This window comes from Gadus macrocephalus, chromosome 1, assembly GCF_031168955.1.
Source record: "Gadus macrocephalus chromosome 1, ASM3116895v1".
Taxonomy (NCBI): domain Eukaryota; kingdom Metazoa; phylum Chordata; class Actinopteri; order Gadiformes; family Gadidae; genus Gadus; species Gadus macrocephalus.
This window is the reverse complement of record NC_082382.1, coordinates 20,168,034-20,184,717: the sequence shown is the minus strand read 5'-3', so window position 1 is coordinate 20,184,717 and position 16,684 is coordinate 20,168,034. Positions and strand designations below refer to the sequence as shown.

General features: G+C 42.1%; 1 protein-coding gene across 5 annotated transcripts; it reads right to left on the bottom strand.

The window, feature by feature from the left end:
- Positions 1-2,974: 2,974 nt before the first annotated feature.
- LOC132457697 (deoxynucleoside triphosphate triphosphohydrolase SAMHD1-like) lies at positions 2,975-15,887 on the bottom strand. Of its 5 annotated transcripts, none has more exons than XM_060051993.1 (15): positions 15,725-15,887; positions 14,349-14,373; positions 13,984-14,165; positions 12,701-12,822; positions 12,468-12,544; positions 11,448-11,603; positions 10,659-10,759; positions 6,343-6,451; positions 6,153-6,244; positions 5,951-6,066; positions 5,412-5,578; positions 5,231-5,308; positions 4,462-4,566; positions 3,714-3,838; positions 2,975-3,485 (listed from the first exon to the last, which is right to left on the bottom strand). In XM_060051993.1, exons 1-15 carry the CDS (start codon positions 15,730-15,732, stop codon positions 3,437-3,439), a joined length of 1,512 nt encoding a protein of 503 aa, XP_059907976.1. In that variant the 5' UTR covers positions 15,733-15,887; the 3' UTR covers positions 2,975-3,436. The 5 variants fall into 5 exon arrangements, with proteins under 5 accessions (XP_059907976.1, XP_059907990.1, XP_059908000.1 ...); XM_060052007.1 differs by having other exon boundaries at positions 4,519-4,566; XM_060052017.1 differs by having other exon boundaries at positions 13,984-14,085.
- Between the last annotated feature and the right edge of the window lie 797 nt (positions 15,888-16,684).

The window sequence follows — 16,684 nt, the reverse complement described above, 5'->3', positions numbered from 1 at the left end:
CATGCCCACTTAGCCCATATGGAACCTATATGGAACCCAGAACAATTGCCCACTTCTAGCCCATGCCCACTTGGTACCCAGGTAACACACATTGAGCCCATATGATACCCAGGTGAACATGTTGTCTGGGTCGGCTCCGCTTAATAGAACGTATTTGTGAATAAATGCTTTTCATTCTGAATATTGGACTTGGTGAGCTTAAATATGCTACATTTAAGTGACCTTTAGTGAGATGGCCTAAAACGGAATACAAATGAATTATTCTAGGACATAGGCTTTCAGGATCAATGTAATGCACAACTTTGCCCCTCCCTGTTAAAATAACGCGCATCGCAACAACTTTAGCCAATGCAGGCTCCTATTGCTTTACCAGTGTGTTTAAAGTGTGTGCGTGTGTGTGTGTGTTTTGTCATGTAGGCTATAGATATAGATTGATTGTCTTGGCTCGCTTGCATCCATGAAATATTGTAACGTCAAGTAGAAACACTTCCTTCAACAACTTGCTACACACACACACACACACACACACACACACACACACACACACACACACACACACACACACACACACACACACACACACACACACACACACACACACACACACACACGACTCTCTCCAACCACATGTCACAAGATCGGTCATACTGCAGGCTCTCATTTGCAAATGCTCTGATTGTGTGCCAGTCTCCGATATGCTATATACCTGGCATTTATTCAGTTCATGTTCATGTTATGTAATGTTATGGCCTAGCTGGCTACTGCATATCGAGAACAATCTGGGGATGAGGACATCCCCGAATATTGTCGGGTATTTCGCACACTGCCATCTCAATATATAGCCTAACATATACAAATATATCGCTGTACTAGACACAAATGTATTTTCCACTAGCTAGTGGTGGTCATTACATTGTAGTGAAACTAGTAAAGACAACACAGCTTTATGTTACAGCGAAACATCGAGGCACTGCAGCTCTGATTGGTTAGACAGCCTTCAAACTTAGTGGTCAAGCAAAGAAGAGGGAGGGGCTCGTTCTGCATACCTAATAGCCGGAGTGAATAAATAATAGCCGGAGTGAATGACTAATAGCCGCGGCTATTAGTCATTCAAAACCGTACGGATTCCGTACGGAATTCTTGCCAAACCGTACGGATTCCGTGCGGTTATGCACTTTTACCGCGCCATTCTAGTTCCGGATTGTGGCCTTCTTGGCTTTCCATATACACAGAGCCCATGAGGCTCATTAACCTCCTGGTAGGGGGTAGTGGGGGGTGGGGGGGTTCGGGGGCATCAAAGTGGCCACACCCCTGCAGACTCACCAGGCAATCCTTCCATGGGGGTCTGGAGCCGCCTCGTCTCACCCTGTAATGAGAGGCCGTGACACACACACACACACACACACACACACACACACACACACACACACACACACACACACACACACACACACGACCCCTTAGGACCAGCTGGGAGGGAGTTTGAGACATTGCTCTCGCTCTCCCCAGGCCATGTGTGTCCCTGAATCCCCCCCCCCCCCCCCCCCCCCCAAAAAATACACTCCCCACAGAGAGAGCTGTTAGGGTTTGTCTCGTCTAACACGGCAGACTTTATATTAATGTCCACAGTCCGATGGCACACCACCTAAAATCTGGGTGAACAGGTCTTTACATTTTCCTTTGCAGGATATCAGTTCTGACCAATCATATTGCTGGAGGCGGAGATCTGTGAGCAGGTATTTGGCTACCACAAACTCCGCCAGCATTTGTTATACTTAAACGTGTCTGTAAAGGTTTCAAAATGAACAGTTTAATTGGCCACTGGCGAAATCCGCAAACGCAAATTATATTTCTTTTGTCTCATTGTGTAGAATCTCTCGGTATCGGAACAGGAAACAAGGCGTAGCTCCGCCCCTTAAGGTTTCTGGTTTCCGGCCCAGGCTCTGAGCTGTCTGGCCCCAGAAGTTCTGCTGTAACAGAGAAGGTCTGCTGGATCTGAGATTTGGGTCAGCCAAATACTTTTTCCTTGTCTGTGCATTTTCTTTGGTGCTCATTCTACACGTTCTTTGGACTTTGCTGTTCTTTGCCAATGAATATGTCCGTTTCCCATTCCAGTGAAGCCCTTTGACTGAAGAGAAATATCTATTTTGTGTGTACTTACGAACATCCGTCTTTGGACTATGGACTGTGGATGTCAATGCTGTGAGATGGGTCCCGCCACCATCCAGCGACGCCAAGGAAGATGAAGATGAATAAACACTTGTGGTATCGTTTCAGCCACTATAGACAAGATAGTAGATGATAAATAAGAAGGAGTTGCCAAGTTGTCAAACTGAGAGACAGAGAGACCAAAAGACAGAGGCAGTGGGAAAAAAGGAGAGAGAGAGAGAGAGAGAGAGAGAGAGAGAGAGAGAGACACAGAGAGAGAGAGAGAGAGGCAAGTGCAGTGGGACACTGAGGGGGTGCAAAGTGAGAGAGGCAAGGGGGGGGCATGGGGAGAGAAGGCACCTTGCAACAGCTGGTCTCAATTATCCATGGAGGGGCATGTTCGTGTGTGTGGCATGACGGCGGGGGGCTGAGACCACTGGCGCCAGAAAGAGAGCAACAGGTCAGGGAGGATGAAGATTATAAAAATACTAGCAGGCAGTTGGCTCGTTCCTACCGCTCTGTAGTGTTTGTTTCTGGTCTCCCCCAAGAGAATCACTGCCAAAGGATGTGGAAGATTGTGTGTCCCTACATCCTGTATGATGGTCTTCCTGGTTGAAAGGACCAACAAAACCCCTCCCTACTGGTAAATTAACCAGAATAGCCCAAATAATGGTAAACATAAATATATGAGCATTTAGAAGACAAAAGATAAAAAGCAATACAAATAGAGATTCATTAGAGACCAACTAGTGTACACACCTTTTTCATTTTGTAAAAACGCACGGTCATGCTGCCCTCTGGTGGTTACAAAGGAAACATTTAGCCATTGAGGACAAAGCCATTTATTATTTTTTCACCATTTAGCAAACAATGTTTGCCCCAGCCACTTTCTATCTTGAAAAAATATGCTTTTCAGTTAACCTTTATTTTCACAGATTAGCAAAACAGCAAGCAGTCTTCGAAACACTACTCCTGAGCCCTTAATACGACATTATCGTAATATATCTTTGAAAAGAGCACAAAACATGAATGTAAACGGAATATATATTTTTTTTTTCAACCAACACCCACACACACACTGGGAAAAAAATTATCAAGCGTTGTGGTATGTATACCTTAGTAACCCAAACAAAGGACAAATCTACCCAAAATTATTATTATTATTATTATTATTATTATTATTATTATTATTCAGGAAAACTTTCAAACTTTGAAAATGAAAAAAAGAACACTTCAACAAAATTAATATGAAATGCCCCAAATCTTTTTTTTTTGGTTCTTTCCAAACTTAAGTTGAGTTTGGGCCTTCATCGGCTTCCGGCTCTGGCTGGTTCATACTGGAAGAAAAACGAGAAAGAACTTAAGAAACGAGACCAAACAGGTTACATCAACAACACGTTAACATGCCACCATGGGATTGGTGATGCCACCATCGCATGGAGTAAAGAATAACTTTAAATAAAATCTTTGCTTCAACTCCTACATCTACCAAGCTACAGCGTAGTAACACAATCTAATTTGAAAAGATTGAACAAAATAATAAACTGAAGGCAATATATTATTACCTGAGTTGGGGCCAGTTTTCCAAGCGGTCCCAGGCCGCCCTCAGAATCTCCCCTTCCACATCAGTCCTCTTACAGTACACCTGGATCAACCACTCCTGAAAGTGTCCTGGGATGAGCGTCGACACCTGCGGACAGGAGCCGGAACAAAGAAGAAGCAGTCAGGGACAGATATGTTCAGGTTCTGTAGAGCGTAGGAGTACTGAGACTAGAGAAATATATATATATATTGATACACATAACACCTTAACATTGATATTGTTAACAGTAAATAAGCTTTTCTGATCATGATGACCATGAGATGGAGGCTTCCTGGTTCATATCATCAGAGAAATGCAGATCCTCTCATAATGCAATGGCGAGCCATCCATATAAGATGTGAAATGTCCACGCGTTTTGAAGGACCCCAGCATTTTTGTTCAAATAAACGTTCAATTTTTTATTATTTTATTATTTGTGAGAACACACTAGTTTTAATTTTCCTCCAACTTTTTCATTTTGGAAAAACACTGACTACAGTCGTAACGCTGAGTTACGATGTGCGTCTACTCTGAAATGCTCCCCGGATGATGCCCAGTGTTCAGCTTATCTCAAACATGCACTGTAATGCCAGTCTAAGATGGGTAAGTCAGTGTTTACTATTCATCACAATAACCATTATAAATGAACATATTATCTCTCGTATACATATATGTTTATACTGCACTGACATGCTTTTAAAAATGATTGTGTTCAATGGCAAAGTTCTTACCTGGCCACTGGGGATCTTGAAGGCCGTGGTGGGGTCACTCTTGTGGTAAAAACGTACGTGATCGATGGGATTCTTCTCCTTCAGGCCATAGTTCATCTTGATAACCTAGGAGACACCAGAGGGAGGCATTTCACCTTTTACTGACACATGCATTGCGCTGCAGAGGGATGAATATAGTATAGGTCATAGTTTGATCATGAAAACAAATAAATTAAAGGTATTTTTTCAATTTAATGTAGAGACGTATTTGTCACATACATAGTTCAGGGTATATATAATGTGCAGTGAAATTATGGATGGAAAACCACTGGTCAATGTTAAAAACAACAACTAGCACTGGTATTTTATATATTTTTTCAGACTGCTTAGTACAACAGCAGCTAACTGGATTTCTGATATCTTTCATCTGCACGCCTGGGCCACGTCCCATAATTTAGACCACTCCCGGATCATTGGATACCAATCGTGGCATTTCCTCCCTGATTAGTTCAGAGAAGCTATCTTGCCTGTCAATCACATGAGCTAAACGCAACACTTCAATCCCAGATAAATGTAGGGAGGGAGGAAGCAAAGAGAGAGAGGATGTTTTTGGGTTGCTCTCTGTTTTTAGACTTTTACATGTTTGCCTTTCACATTGTTGAAAGGTAAATAAAAACTGCATCCTGGGATCTGCATGCCTGATCCAAACCACAGACCAACAACTAACCTCTCAAAGGGAAACTTCAAAATCAGCATAGATTTGATGTCACTAAGGTACAGTAGGACTTACCTTGACAACGAAGTCGAATGGACTCAGGTTATTGCCCGGGGGATTGCCCTGGTCACCTGCCAACTGACGATGCATTGCCTTCAGGGAAAATCAGGCAAAACTGTCATGGTTTTGTTCCTCTGTCAATTCTAGCAAAAACACACACACACACAAACACACGCACACGCACACACACACCTACCATTGTAACCTTGATTTCTTCTGCTGAATAAAACTGGCCCACACACTTGTAGAGGCGACGGCTGAGGACGTTCTTTAGGATGTCCCTGGCCTCAGTCAGCTCTCTCACCTTCCTGGGATCATCCAGCTCCGTTGAGGTAGAAAAGAGGATCTGTTCGAAGACGTTGTCTACAGGGGCATATATATACACACACATCAGAAGTGACTAACAGTATATATAATAAGCAGATAGTGGAGAGGCATCTTGCTTAATGAAGCCCAAGGGTATTTACCCTTGGGGTAAAAAATAATTAGTCCTGCAGGGGCGGTTCTGGGGGGGGGGGGGGGGGGGGGCAGCAGGGGCCAGTGGCTCGTAAAACTGAGCTCGCACCCCCTAGTGGCCCCCCCTCCAAACGTTTTTTGTGCCCCCCCCAATGTGCCCCTCCAACTAAACAACCTGTCCCAGTCTGGCCCCCCCATGAAAATTGGTCTAGAACCGCCCCCGAGTCTTTGACATTGCAATATGCAATACCCACAGCACAGTGTGGTCCCAACACTCACCAGTCAGCTTGGTGTATGCCACCATGTCACCTATAGCTGTGGACATTGTGAAATCCTTCCCTTCTGCCCCCTTGAATGTGAGGTGTCGGTCTGCCAATACAAAGGCCTCGGTGATCCTAGTTAGAAAAACACAACCAAACTCAGTTTAGAATACAGTTACTTTCGTAATTATTATAGTACCTAGCACAGACACAGTACTTACATGGTCTCAACAATGTTTGTTACTTTGTGCTGGTAGGCTCTTCTGTGGAGACTGTTTCTTGTGTGGAAAAAGTCATACAGATTTCCAACTTCCTGTTGAAGGGAAACCCATAGTTATGTTTAGTTAAATAAAGGACCAATTAGAGAGATGCTTGAATCTGATTAAAAACAGAAGTCTGAGATAATTTGACCTGTTCTCTGGTACAGATTTGCCACCTCCCGTCCACCTTACACACCCTGGCAAACTTGATGAAGCGGTTGTGGTCAAAGCTATTCTTGATGCCCAGGTGGTGGCAGTCTCTGAGATGAGGAACGGAAAGGAGGAATACATTGATGTGATGGTGCAGGTTTACTTTTAAAAGGTCCTTGTTTGTTTCTCCATTGATTGGTTCATCCAGAGAGAGAGAGAGATATCCCTGGCAGCTGTGGGTGGGTATTCTTTAGACTATTGAGTATGTTTAAGTCACTAAGGAGCAGTGGCGGATCTAAGGAATGGCCAGGGGTGGCCGGGTCACCCTAGACTGAATATCGGCCACCCCATTGGCCACCCTCGTCGTATTTGCATTTTTATGATATTTTTTTAATTTTATTTTGTATAATTTAGCATTTTTGCAGACTTTATGCATTTATGTCTGTCCACATCTGGTGAACAGATGCACTCTAATATTGTGGAACTCACAAAGATCATTGAACCATTCAAAGAGGTATTCCATGAGCTGTTCAGGTTATGCAAAGGGAACATTGCCATACCTGTGAGTACAGCTACCTGTGAACGATGCATTTCAACACTCAAACTGGTCAAGACCTCATTTAAATCTACCATCGATGATGTTCGACTCAGCAATCTAGGAGTTTTAAGTATAAAGTCCAGGCGAGCAAAAGCCCTGAATTTTGATGATTTTTTAAATCACTTTGCTACAAATCTCAATAATCGCAGAATATGGCTGTTGTAGTATGAATCTATTATTGCCGCTTTTCCACTGCATGGTACCAGCTCGACACGACTCGACTCGACTCAGCTCGCATTTTTTGCGTTTTTTGCGAAAACATGGTATCTGGTACCTGAAGTGGCTGCTTTTTTTAGTACCGCTTGGAACCTCGCTCTAGGTTCCAAGCGGCTGAGCCGATACTAAAAGGTGACGTCGGCAGACGGCCGGCCACTGATTGGCCAGAGAGTGTGACGAACTCACGAGAGCGACATGGCAACCATGCTGGTAACAGCCATAGCAGCGCCGCAGCCAACATATTCCACTTCTTCAACTTCTTCAACACAAAATACGTCACGGCCCTTTCGCGCAGCCGACCCCGCCCACGTCCAGGAGGTACTATTTGCGGTGGAAAAGGACTTGTGCTGCTACCGTGTCGAGTCGTGTCGTGTCGAGTCGTGTCGAGTCGAGCTACATGTGCGGTGGAAAAGCGGCATTATTAGAATCTGAGTTCAATCTATACACACGAGGCCTTTAGAAATGTGACATTTAAAATGAGTCGGAAAGGAAATCCTTCTTGAATAAATGAGAATTTGATTTAAAAAAATGTTACAAATCTCTCTCTGAGTCTCTGATGACGTTTTTGATAAGGAAAAATATTAACTCATAGGTAACTGCAAGAAATTGATGAAGTAAAAATGTAATTGACAACTGTCTGAATTAATATTATGATGTAGAGTTACAGCGTTTACATGACTTAAATATTCTCTAAATTTCAAGATGCCTTATATCATATTTAGATTTATATGCCACCCCAAAATGATCTCTGGTCCCACCCTGGCCACCCCACTGACAATTTTCTAGCTCGCCACTGCTAAGGCGATTTTCAAAGAATGTTTCACAAAGTGCTGCAGTGAATTCTAATAACAGTCATAATGGAGCAGGAAGGTGTAGGGGTTTAAAAAAAGAGGGGGGTAAAAAAGGGGAGAATATTGCATGGGGATAGAAACCCTGATGGCTATTGTCTGGGGGCATGGCCTTCTTGAAGAGAAATGTGAAAGATATTCACTTTACATGCTAATTTCTTGTTTCTAGAAAACAAAGTGACAGCCTTCATGGGGTAAAACAAAGCTATTAGGATCTCTTTTTTTTGCATCTATGTCCCCTGTCTCTCATGAGAGCAGCCTAGAGCCTCCTCCTCAAAACCCCTCGTACTAAAAACACCTCAACTAATTTACTTAAACACGTAAAGTCAAAGGTTACATTCATGGTTAAGAGGTCCATATATTAATAAGATATGATATCCCCTATTATTATTATTTCCCTAAGAGTAACTTACAGTGTTGTGCAGACATTATAACCATGGTAAATGTAGAAGGCCTACATTGGCCTACACACTCCCAACCAATGCAAACATTGGTAGGGAGTGTGGTCCTCTGTATCCTTATTGTAGTATTTATTTATTTATTTGTTACAGCGTCTGCCGTAGATCCTTGCGGGAGCTAGGATCACTCAAGGCCCTATCTTGCATCCAGCGCAATTGACTTTCTCACTGGTGCATGTGTCGTTGCTAGTTTGCAACTGGCGCAGAGCGTTATTTTCCCTCCTGTGCCACGCGTCGGTAAATAAGGGAATGATCTTGCGCCCCAAGGGGCGGTTCGGCGAAAGGAGGAGGCGTGTTCTGGCGCAACCGTTCCCTGGTGCTATTTTGCAGATTCAGAAACCACTTGCGCCACAAACCAGGAAATACCTGGTCTAAAGTCAGTGGCGCGTTGTTCAGATGCTATTTTAAGGGCGCATGCATAATGTTGCTTGTGCACCTCGCGCATACACTTTCCTTCTCTCTTCTACCTAGCCACACATTCTTGGGAAATTATTTGGGAAAGAACAGTTGATACAGCGGTAATAAATTGTACTTTTAAATCAATGCATCTGTAAACACATATGTTCTTGTCACAAACATCGTGTACATGCCCATAACTATTAGGATTGATGAGTATTTGATCGTGAAAAACATTGTTTTACCGCAAGTGACTGTTAAAAAGATTCATGAATGCGCGCGCGCGTGTGTGTATGCGTAAAATAATTAATGAATGCGGGCGCGTGTGTGTGCGTCCATCTGTTTAAACACACGCAAACTAAACACGTAACGCATAATACAGTCCATGGCAATGTATATTAATGGGGGGACACATGCATATTAGGAACACAAGTCGATAACTATAATGCATTCAATACTGATAAGAAACGATGTTCATAATGTATTGCGTATATCATTAAATAGAACCACAGTTACCGCATATCATATGCGTGTTACGTTTTCTTTGCAAAATTTATTTGAGGACTCAGTATTACTGTTGTTGAAGAAAACCTTATTCCATGTGTGAATTAGGCCATATTATTTGGCCATAAACTGAGGAAGTTTGAAATTCATGTGCATCTGTCTCATCGGAGACTGCAGACGCGCTGTCAAAATATCAACTCGTCAGATTCAAATGCGCTCATGACTCTTAAAGGGAATGGGAGCTGGTACTCTCATTGGTTTGTTGCACGTTACGACCAAACCACACCTACGGGTAATTAGGCTACTTCAGACCAACCCTTTTTAGATTTGCGCCGGGCGCAAGAGTAATTTTTGTGCCTGTAAAATAGAGACATTGCCATTGAACCGCACACAAAGCTACTCACAAAGGCGCTTCTCACTCGCGTTTCAGACCGTTAAAATAGGGCCCTCAGTGTGTTTTGTCTCTCTGTGCTAGCCAATCCAAGCTGCTCCGGACTCCTCCTTCTCCTACTGAACCAGACACACCTGCGAATCATGACAATCAACCTCACCTGCTTATTTACTCCGGCTTCTCTGCGCCAGATCGTAAAACTGTCTAGCTATGTTAGTAGCGGTCCTGGCGTCCATGTCTCTTTGTTCCTTCCAACATTCAGGATTGTCTGGTTCTAACCCTGTGCTTCCGTAAAGATCTCTTCACTCTCGCGGCGCTGTCCTACCACACCGCTTTCCTGGTTTCCACACCAACCAGGCTCTGCTCATTCTCTGGCAATAAAACATTTGTACTTCAAATTCAAAACCTTGTATGTTGTCATGCGTTTCAGCTCCCCGAACCTCGGCCCATAACATTATTATTGATTTCTTTGTTGGCCTATTTATTTCTACCCTCTATCCCACAATAATCATCTCTCCATTTGAATGCATTTTTAAATATGCTAAATTAAAATGTAGTAAATTGAATCGACATTACCATTACAGCATAAGTAAGAAAAATCTGTGTCTACCCTTCGATAACTTTACCCTCAGGTGACTAATGAGAACTAACATTTTTATTTTGCAAAACTACGCGATCAACATAATAAAAACTACATTTTGCTGAATGGTGAAGATTTTGCATCTCTTTGCATCTCTGATCTCATCATTTTTTAATCAAGGCTACTTTCAGGCAGGTTGTGGACATTGTGGATTAAGCCATGAACCACCAAAATATCCTGCCCCGTTGGACCCGCATTTCAAATAATTGATGGCTGCAGTGAAAATCAAGACACAAACAAGGTTAGTGAGCGGAGTAAGGACTGACCTCGCAAAGTAATCCCATTTGTCCACATCAATGCCGTTCCTTTTGTTGGACACAATCTCGTACAGGAAAGACTTCTCCTCTGGACGGCCTTTGTATGGCCACTGCAGCGACAGCACGAGGAAACGGTCAACAGACAAATAGAAATAGAACATAGCAATGTAGCAGCTCACTTCAAAGGAAACCCTGTTTCTGCGTCTGAGGAGATTGAACTGAAAAAGACATGTGGTGTAGAAAGTCTAACTAGGGGGTTCTGTGAGAACAACACATTTTTCAGGCAATGGTGAGAAGCTCTATACAGCATTTATTTTGTAGTTAGTCAAATTTTGATTGTTGTAAGTCACTTTGGATAACAAATTAACTAAATCAAAATGTACATACCGGGGCCACTCTATTGGGAAAGTCACTCTACTAACCCCTCTGTGGGAGAGTAATTGTACAAACTCCTCTGTTGGAAGAGTCATTGTGCAAACTCCTCTGTTGGGAGAGTCGTTGTACAAACTCCTCTGTCGGAAGAGTCATGGTACAAACTCCTCTGTTAAGAGAATCATTGTACCAACCCTTCTGTTGGGAGAGTCATTGTACAAACCCTTATCTCGGGAGAGTCATGGTACATTCTCCTCTTTTGGGAGAGTCATTGTACCAACCCTTCTGTTGGGAGAGTCATTGTACAAACCCTTATCTCGGGAGAGTCATGGTACATTCTCCTCTTTTGGGAGAGTCATTGTACCAACCCTTCTGTTGGGAGAGTCATTGTACAAACCCTTATCTTGGGAGAGTCAATGTGCAAACCTCTGCGTCTGGATCCTGAGGGTCTTTGGGCTTTGGTCCATCGATCAACTCTTTGATGAAGATGAGGTCCATCGGCAGAACCAGCTGGTAGTCTTCCAAGTTCAGTTTGTTAACTTCAAGCAGATGGTCTAACATGTCTAGCGATGCCTGCTCGTGCTGCAATGACACACACACACACACACACACACACACACACACACACACGCTCAGAGGTTGCTCTGGGTCCCTGAGCAAGACACCTCACAATTACCGCTTCCGACGACCTAGCAGTCGCCTTGCATGGCTGACAACGCCGTCAGTTTGGGAAGTGTGTAAAGCACTATGAATTAATTCCAAACACACGTTAGACTGATTCTTGCTTAACACTGGTAATGAAGTGAAGGAAAAGGTACTGTTTCCAAATGTCAATAATTTTCACTGAATGGAGAAAGCTGTATCAAGGATTCGTTCAATGTTTTGGAGAAAAAGGTTTATGCTTAAATTATAGTTGTTTAAGAGCTATAATTTGAGTATAATCTTTGAGAAATGGCATAGTTATCCACCAGCTATAAGCATTTTAGATTTTAAACAATTCATGGCCCTTCCCTGATTGATTCGGGATTCTTCTTGTCTGTCAATCACATTTTCACCCATGGCGTTATCATTTAAATGGCGGAGAAAAAATGAAGGGAGCTGAGAGTGTTTAGACAGAGGATTGTATGTTTACCAAATCGTGCTCCTTTCCACTCATTCCTCTTCCCTTAACAAATCTCAAATCTTACCTACAACACCATTCCTTATCTTATTTTAAGCATTTTGAGTTATACTTTTAAAACTGAGATGACATTTTGTTTTGCTTTCTGAAAGCCTAAAGTTGTTGGGTTGGAATCTTGATGCCATGGATAGATGGTAGTAGTTCAGGAATGTTAGGCTAGACGTTTGGCCTGTTTTAGCGTGTTGCCAGATAAGGGTCTGTGAAATGTCCCGGAACAAACAATGAGGGGAATATTTGGGGAAAGCAGTAGGAGAATCATTCAGTACCGTCCATTTGCCTGCCAATTCTGGATGTACTTCAGGAATGAACATCCCATCAAACAGATGTGAGAAAGGTCCGTGTCCTAGAGAAAGAGAAATATGTTTAGAAATATGGAACCATTCATTATTTACCATCCCATCAATGATGACGGCAAACAGAACTAGTTTCATGCTCGCACGAAACTGGCCGATGTTGGATGTTTTGGGGTAAGGGTTGGGGTGCAGCTCTTGTTACTCACCCAGATCATGGCAGAGGCCAGCGATTTGCACACAGAGGATGTCTCTCTCAGTGATCTTCGGTTCATCCTGACGCTGTTTCTTTTGCAGAGATTTAGCAAGCTCTCCAGCCAGGTACCCAACTCTGCAAACAATAAATTAACAAAGATGCTTGAATTGATCAACGTTGCCACAGAGAATCTGGTTAGATACAAACAAAAGTGACCAGTATAAGATAACCCAGTTAAACGCTGCAATATAAGTGTCAGTTAACCCTGCCACATGCCAGTGGGTGCCAGCCAGGGGTGTGTCTCCTCCGACACCAAGCCACAGGTAAAAGCTAATATACCCAACATTTTAAGTAAGAAAAAACAAAAACAGTACTGCCATTCGCCCAGGTTGGAAAATGTCGACTTCCTCTGAGGAAAAATCGAGTAAAAGGCGTGTCATCTTGAAGTTACTTGTCGGAAACTCAGGTACGATATCTAAAACCCCATTTCAGGCCTCATTGTAATTTGAAGTGATGTCAACATGGATTGTATGAAATCAAAACCCATTTTTGAAAGATCTTTGCTTTTCAATTTAGTATGCTTTCAGACCCATCAGCAAACCAAAAAAAAAAAAAATAATAAAAAAAAAAAAAGTCAATGTAGTTATATGTTGTTTTATCTTTAATATTAACATATTCACAAAATATTTTAATGATGCTCGTACATAATAAGCGCAAACTCTGGCATAGGTATCCATGTTTTCCTAATCTGGGAACGAAAATAATCTACAAACTCATGTTTAATTTGCTCTGTCATATTGTGCGGCCCTATTCCTAGCTGGGGTTGGTCCAATAACAACAATTATCAAATTTGGGGCCAAAATGGCTGCCGCTGATGTGTGACGTTTTGTTGCTCTAACTGGAAAGATGTTAACCAATTGAGAAAAGTACATTTTCCAAAGTTCTTAAGTAGTTATTTAAAATGTTCCACAAAAAGCAATCGAACATCTATCACAGCATGACCGCTGTCCGCCATACTTCTTTACGCTTGAGTTACATTTTTGCTCTCGAGATTCCAATTGGGAATTTTGGACTGGGTTGTGGGGAATGAATTGGGGAATTACCGGTTTGCTGTGCTAACTTTGAAAAATGGTCAGGCGTATGCCAGGCATAACTCATGATGTTCCACTTATCACCAGCTGTTTTGTGGACATGTGCTTGCCATCCGGTGGTAAAGATATTAGCCGTACAATAAGCGATTTGACTAATTATCAAAATGGTTTGAAAGATGTTACACTGGCCCCACCCTCAAACAACCTGACACACAAACACACACACCCAATGGAGTGCTCGAAGCGATTATGAGATGCTCCAGGGAAAACGTAGTAGGCCCCTCCTAGCTGCTTGATGTTCTTCAGTCTTTGGAATTGAGGTGTGTTTATGATTTTGACCAGCAGAGGTTCGAGTTCAATGTGTCCGTGGATTGGGTCATTAAACACCTGAAAGAGAAAGGTTTGCATTATGCTTCATAGTTGTGGAAATTATTTTGGCTCAACAAGAGTTTGTTTCAGCAAACATTTAACAATTCAAACTTTTAGCCTAGCAACCATTTACTGAGTCTTAATATAAAGCTGTCTGTGGCTAAATGATTAGTAACATGACTTTTTTACTTCATATATTACCTTGTTAAAGCCGGGATCATTAGGTCTGGAGAGAAAAGAAAAGAATGTATGAAAGTGGATCAGAAAGAGAAACTTAGACTGCACATTTGATTGGGCCATTACCATATATTATTAGGGATGTTCCTTATGACTTATTTCCCTTCATTAACGGTTAATATCTTGGAAATTATCTTGCGAGAGTCAACTTCTTGTTAGAGTCAAGCATTGTAGTTGATTTATTTCGGCTGAATGAGAGAGAACACAACACAGCCATCAGTAGCTTGCTTGATCACTCCTACATTTCAGACTGTGGTCTTTTAAAGATTGCATTTGGTCAGCCTGCCAGCCTGGGCTGTCTATATGCATCTAACAGAAAAGCCTATACCTTCAAGATAACTGACATAACATACTGTGACTAAGGCAATGGCATCTCATAGGATGCTGACCAAGAAAACATTTGGACCTGCAAGTTTAGAAAAGCACAGCTCACAAATAATAAATCTTTCACCACAGTTAAGCAGACCTTTTTAATGTCTGGTGAATCCTCCTGCTTCCACCTCTGCCGCGTCGCATTAATCAGACACTGCCTGTCCCCTCCTGCTGCTGAATCCCTTATCCACGCCTTCATCTCTTCCCGTCTAGACTATTGCAACTACCTCCTCACTGGCATCCCCTCTCATTCCCTCCATAGACTCCAAATGGTCCAAAACTCTGGTGCTCGCCTCCTCAGTCACAACCGGTCTCGTGAACACAAAATACTCCTCCTGACTTTCAAAGCTCTCCACCACCTGGCCCCGCCCTACCTGTCTGACATCCTCATCCCCCATCGCCCCTCCCGAGCCCTCCGATCCTCCTCCACTCTCACTCTGACCATATGAAAAGTGCTATACACAATAAATGAATCATTATTATTATTATTTTGTGAACAACTGCCATAAAAAATAGAAAAATACCTAGAAATCAATCAAACTGAGCACACTACAATCGGAGAGACCAAACATGGTTAAGAAACGATGTTGCATGATATAATATTAGTTTTTTATATTAAAATCCTATTTTAAATAAAGTCAAAAAGCATTTTGACGCGTATATCCTCTCTCCTGGAGCAAATCTTCCACGTCACACCAGTAGAATCATTGTTGGGGGAAAATAACTGTTTTCTAGAGTAATCTACGTTTTGGCAGTTTAAATCTAAATAATCTTCCAAAATAAATCATCGTCTTTCAAGATAAACATGAACACGGTACTTTAGACGAATTTTATCGATCCGCTCACTGATTACTGTGGACAAGTGACCTGCTTCTCGCTCAAACTCAGAAACAATGTTAAGACTAGAAAGTGCGGAAACAATTAGTAGACTTGTGATCATCCTATTTTCTTGTTAATATCAGACTCACCTGGCCATCTTATGTATTGTCTTCAGTTGGATATTGTATTCCAACTCCAGTAAATAAATTTAATTTAAAGAATAATTAAACAATAAAATAAACAAAGTTTTTTGTTTGGCATTAGCGGTCAATGCTTCAAGCCCAGAAGATCTGTGAGCTTGTGTTTTATTTGCTCTGGTATACCTGTCTTAAATCCTATTCAGACAAATCTCCATGGCTGGGTTTGGCCAATCTAAACCATTTATCTAATATAGGGAGGGTTCATTCAATGTTTGATTACAGAGAAGCGCCCCATGGGAGTGCCGTTGACTTTGGACTGTTCATAAACAAATAAAATGGCTGATGCTGACGTTGCACATGTTTCATTGCTCTGATGTTATGTCGGTCTTCCAATTTTGCCAATAGGCAGTAGGCCTCTTGGGGTAGACGTTTCCAGGGGTAGACGCCTATGTCACTACCCCTGGAAACCTAAAATTAACTGAGTAGTTAATAATAAAATAAAACACAAAAGTACAGGGGGGGTAGCTTTAAGATATTTACATATCTTTAAGCTATTCAGTCACCACTAAAATGGCTTAAATACAAAACATGGTTAACCTCTAATGGGAAGAGCCAAAAGTGAAAAGAAGGAGGTCCTCTGTATGAATCTATGTGTACCATCAGATTTCCTAGTTTTTTTAATGGTAATGTAAATAGAGAAATGTAACTTATGAATTTAATTTTTACTTTAGAAACTTAATTACTACAGAAATGTTTCTTTCGGAAGATCTTGCCTAATGGAACTATTTGGTGATAATTCAAGCTGATTCTAACTGCATCAGTCTCAACAGCTAAACAATGTTGCGTGGTAACCATAGGTAAGATTGTCTGACAACGCCACCTCTAATTTGAGGGGAGGAGGATCCCGTTCACTTTCAATCATGAGTGCGTTCCGCTTTGCCGATGTGTCTTCCCTTAGCAGGAAGAATG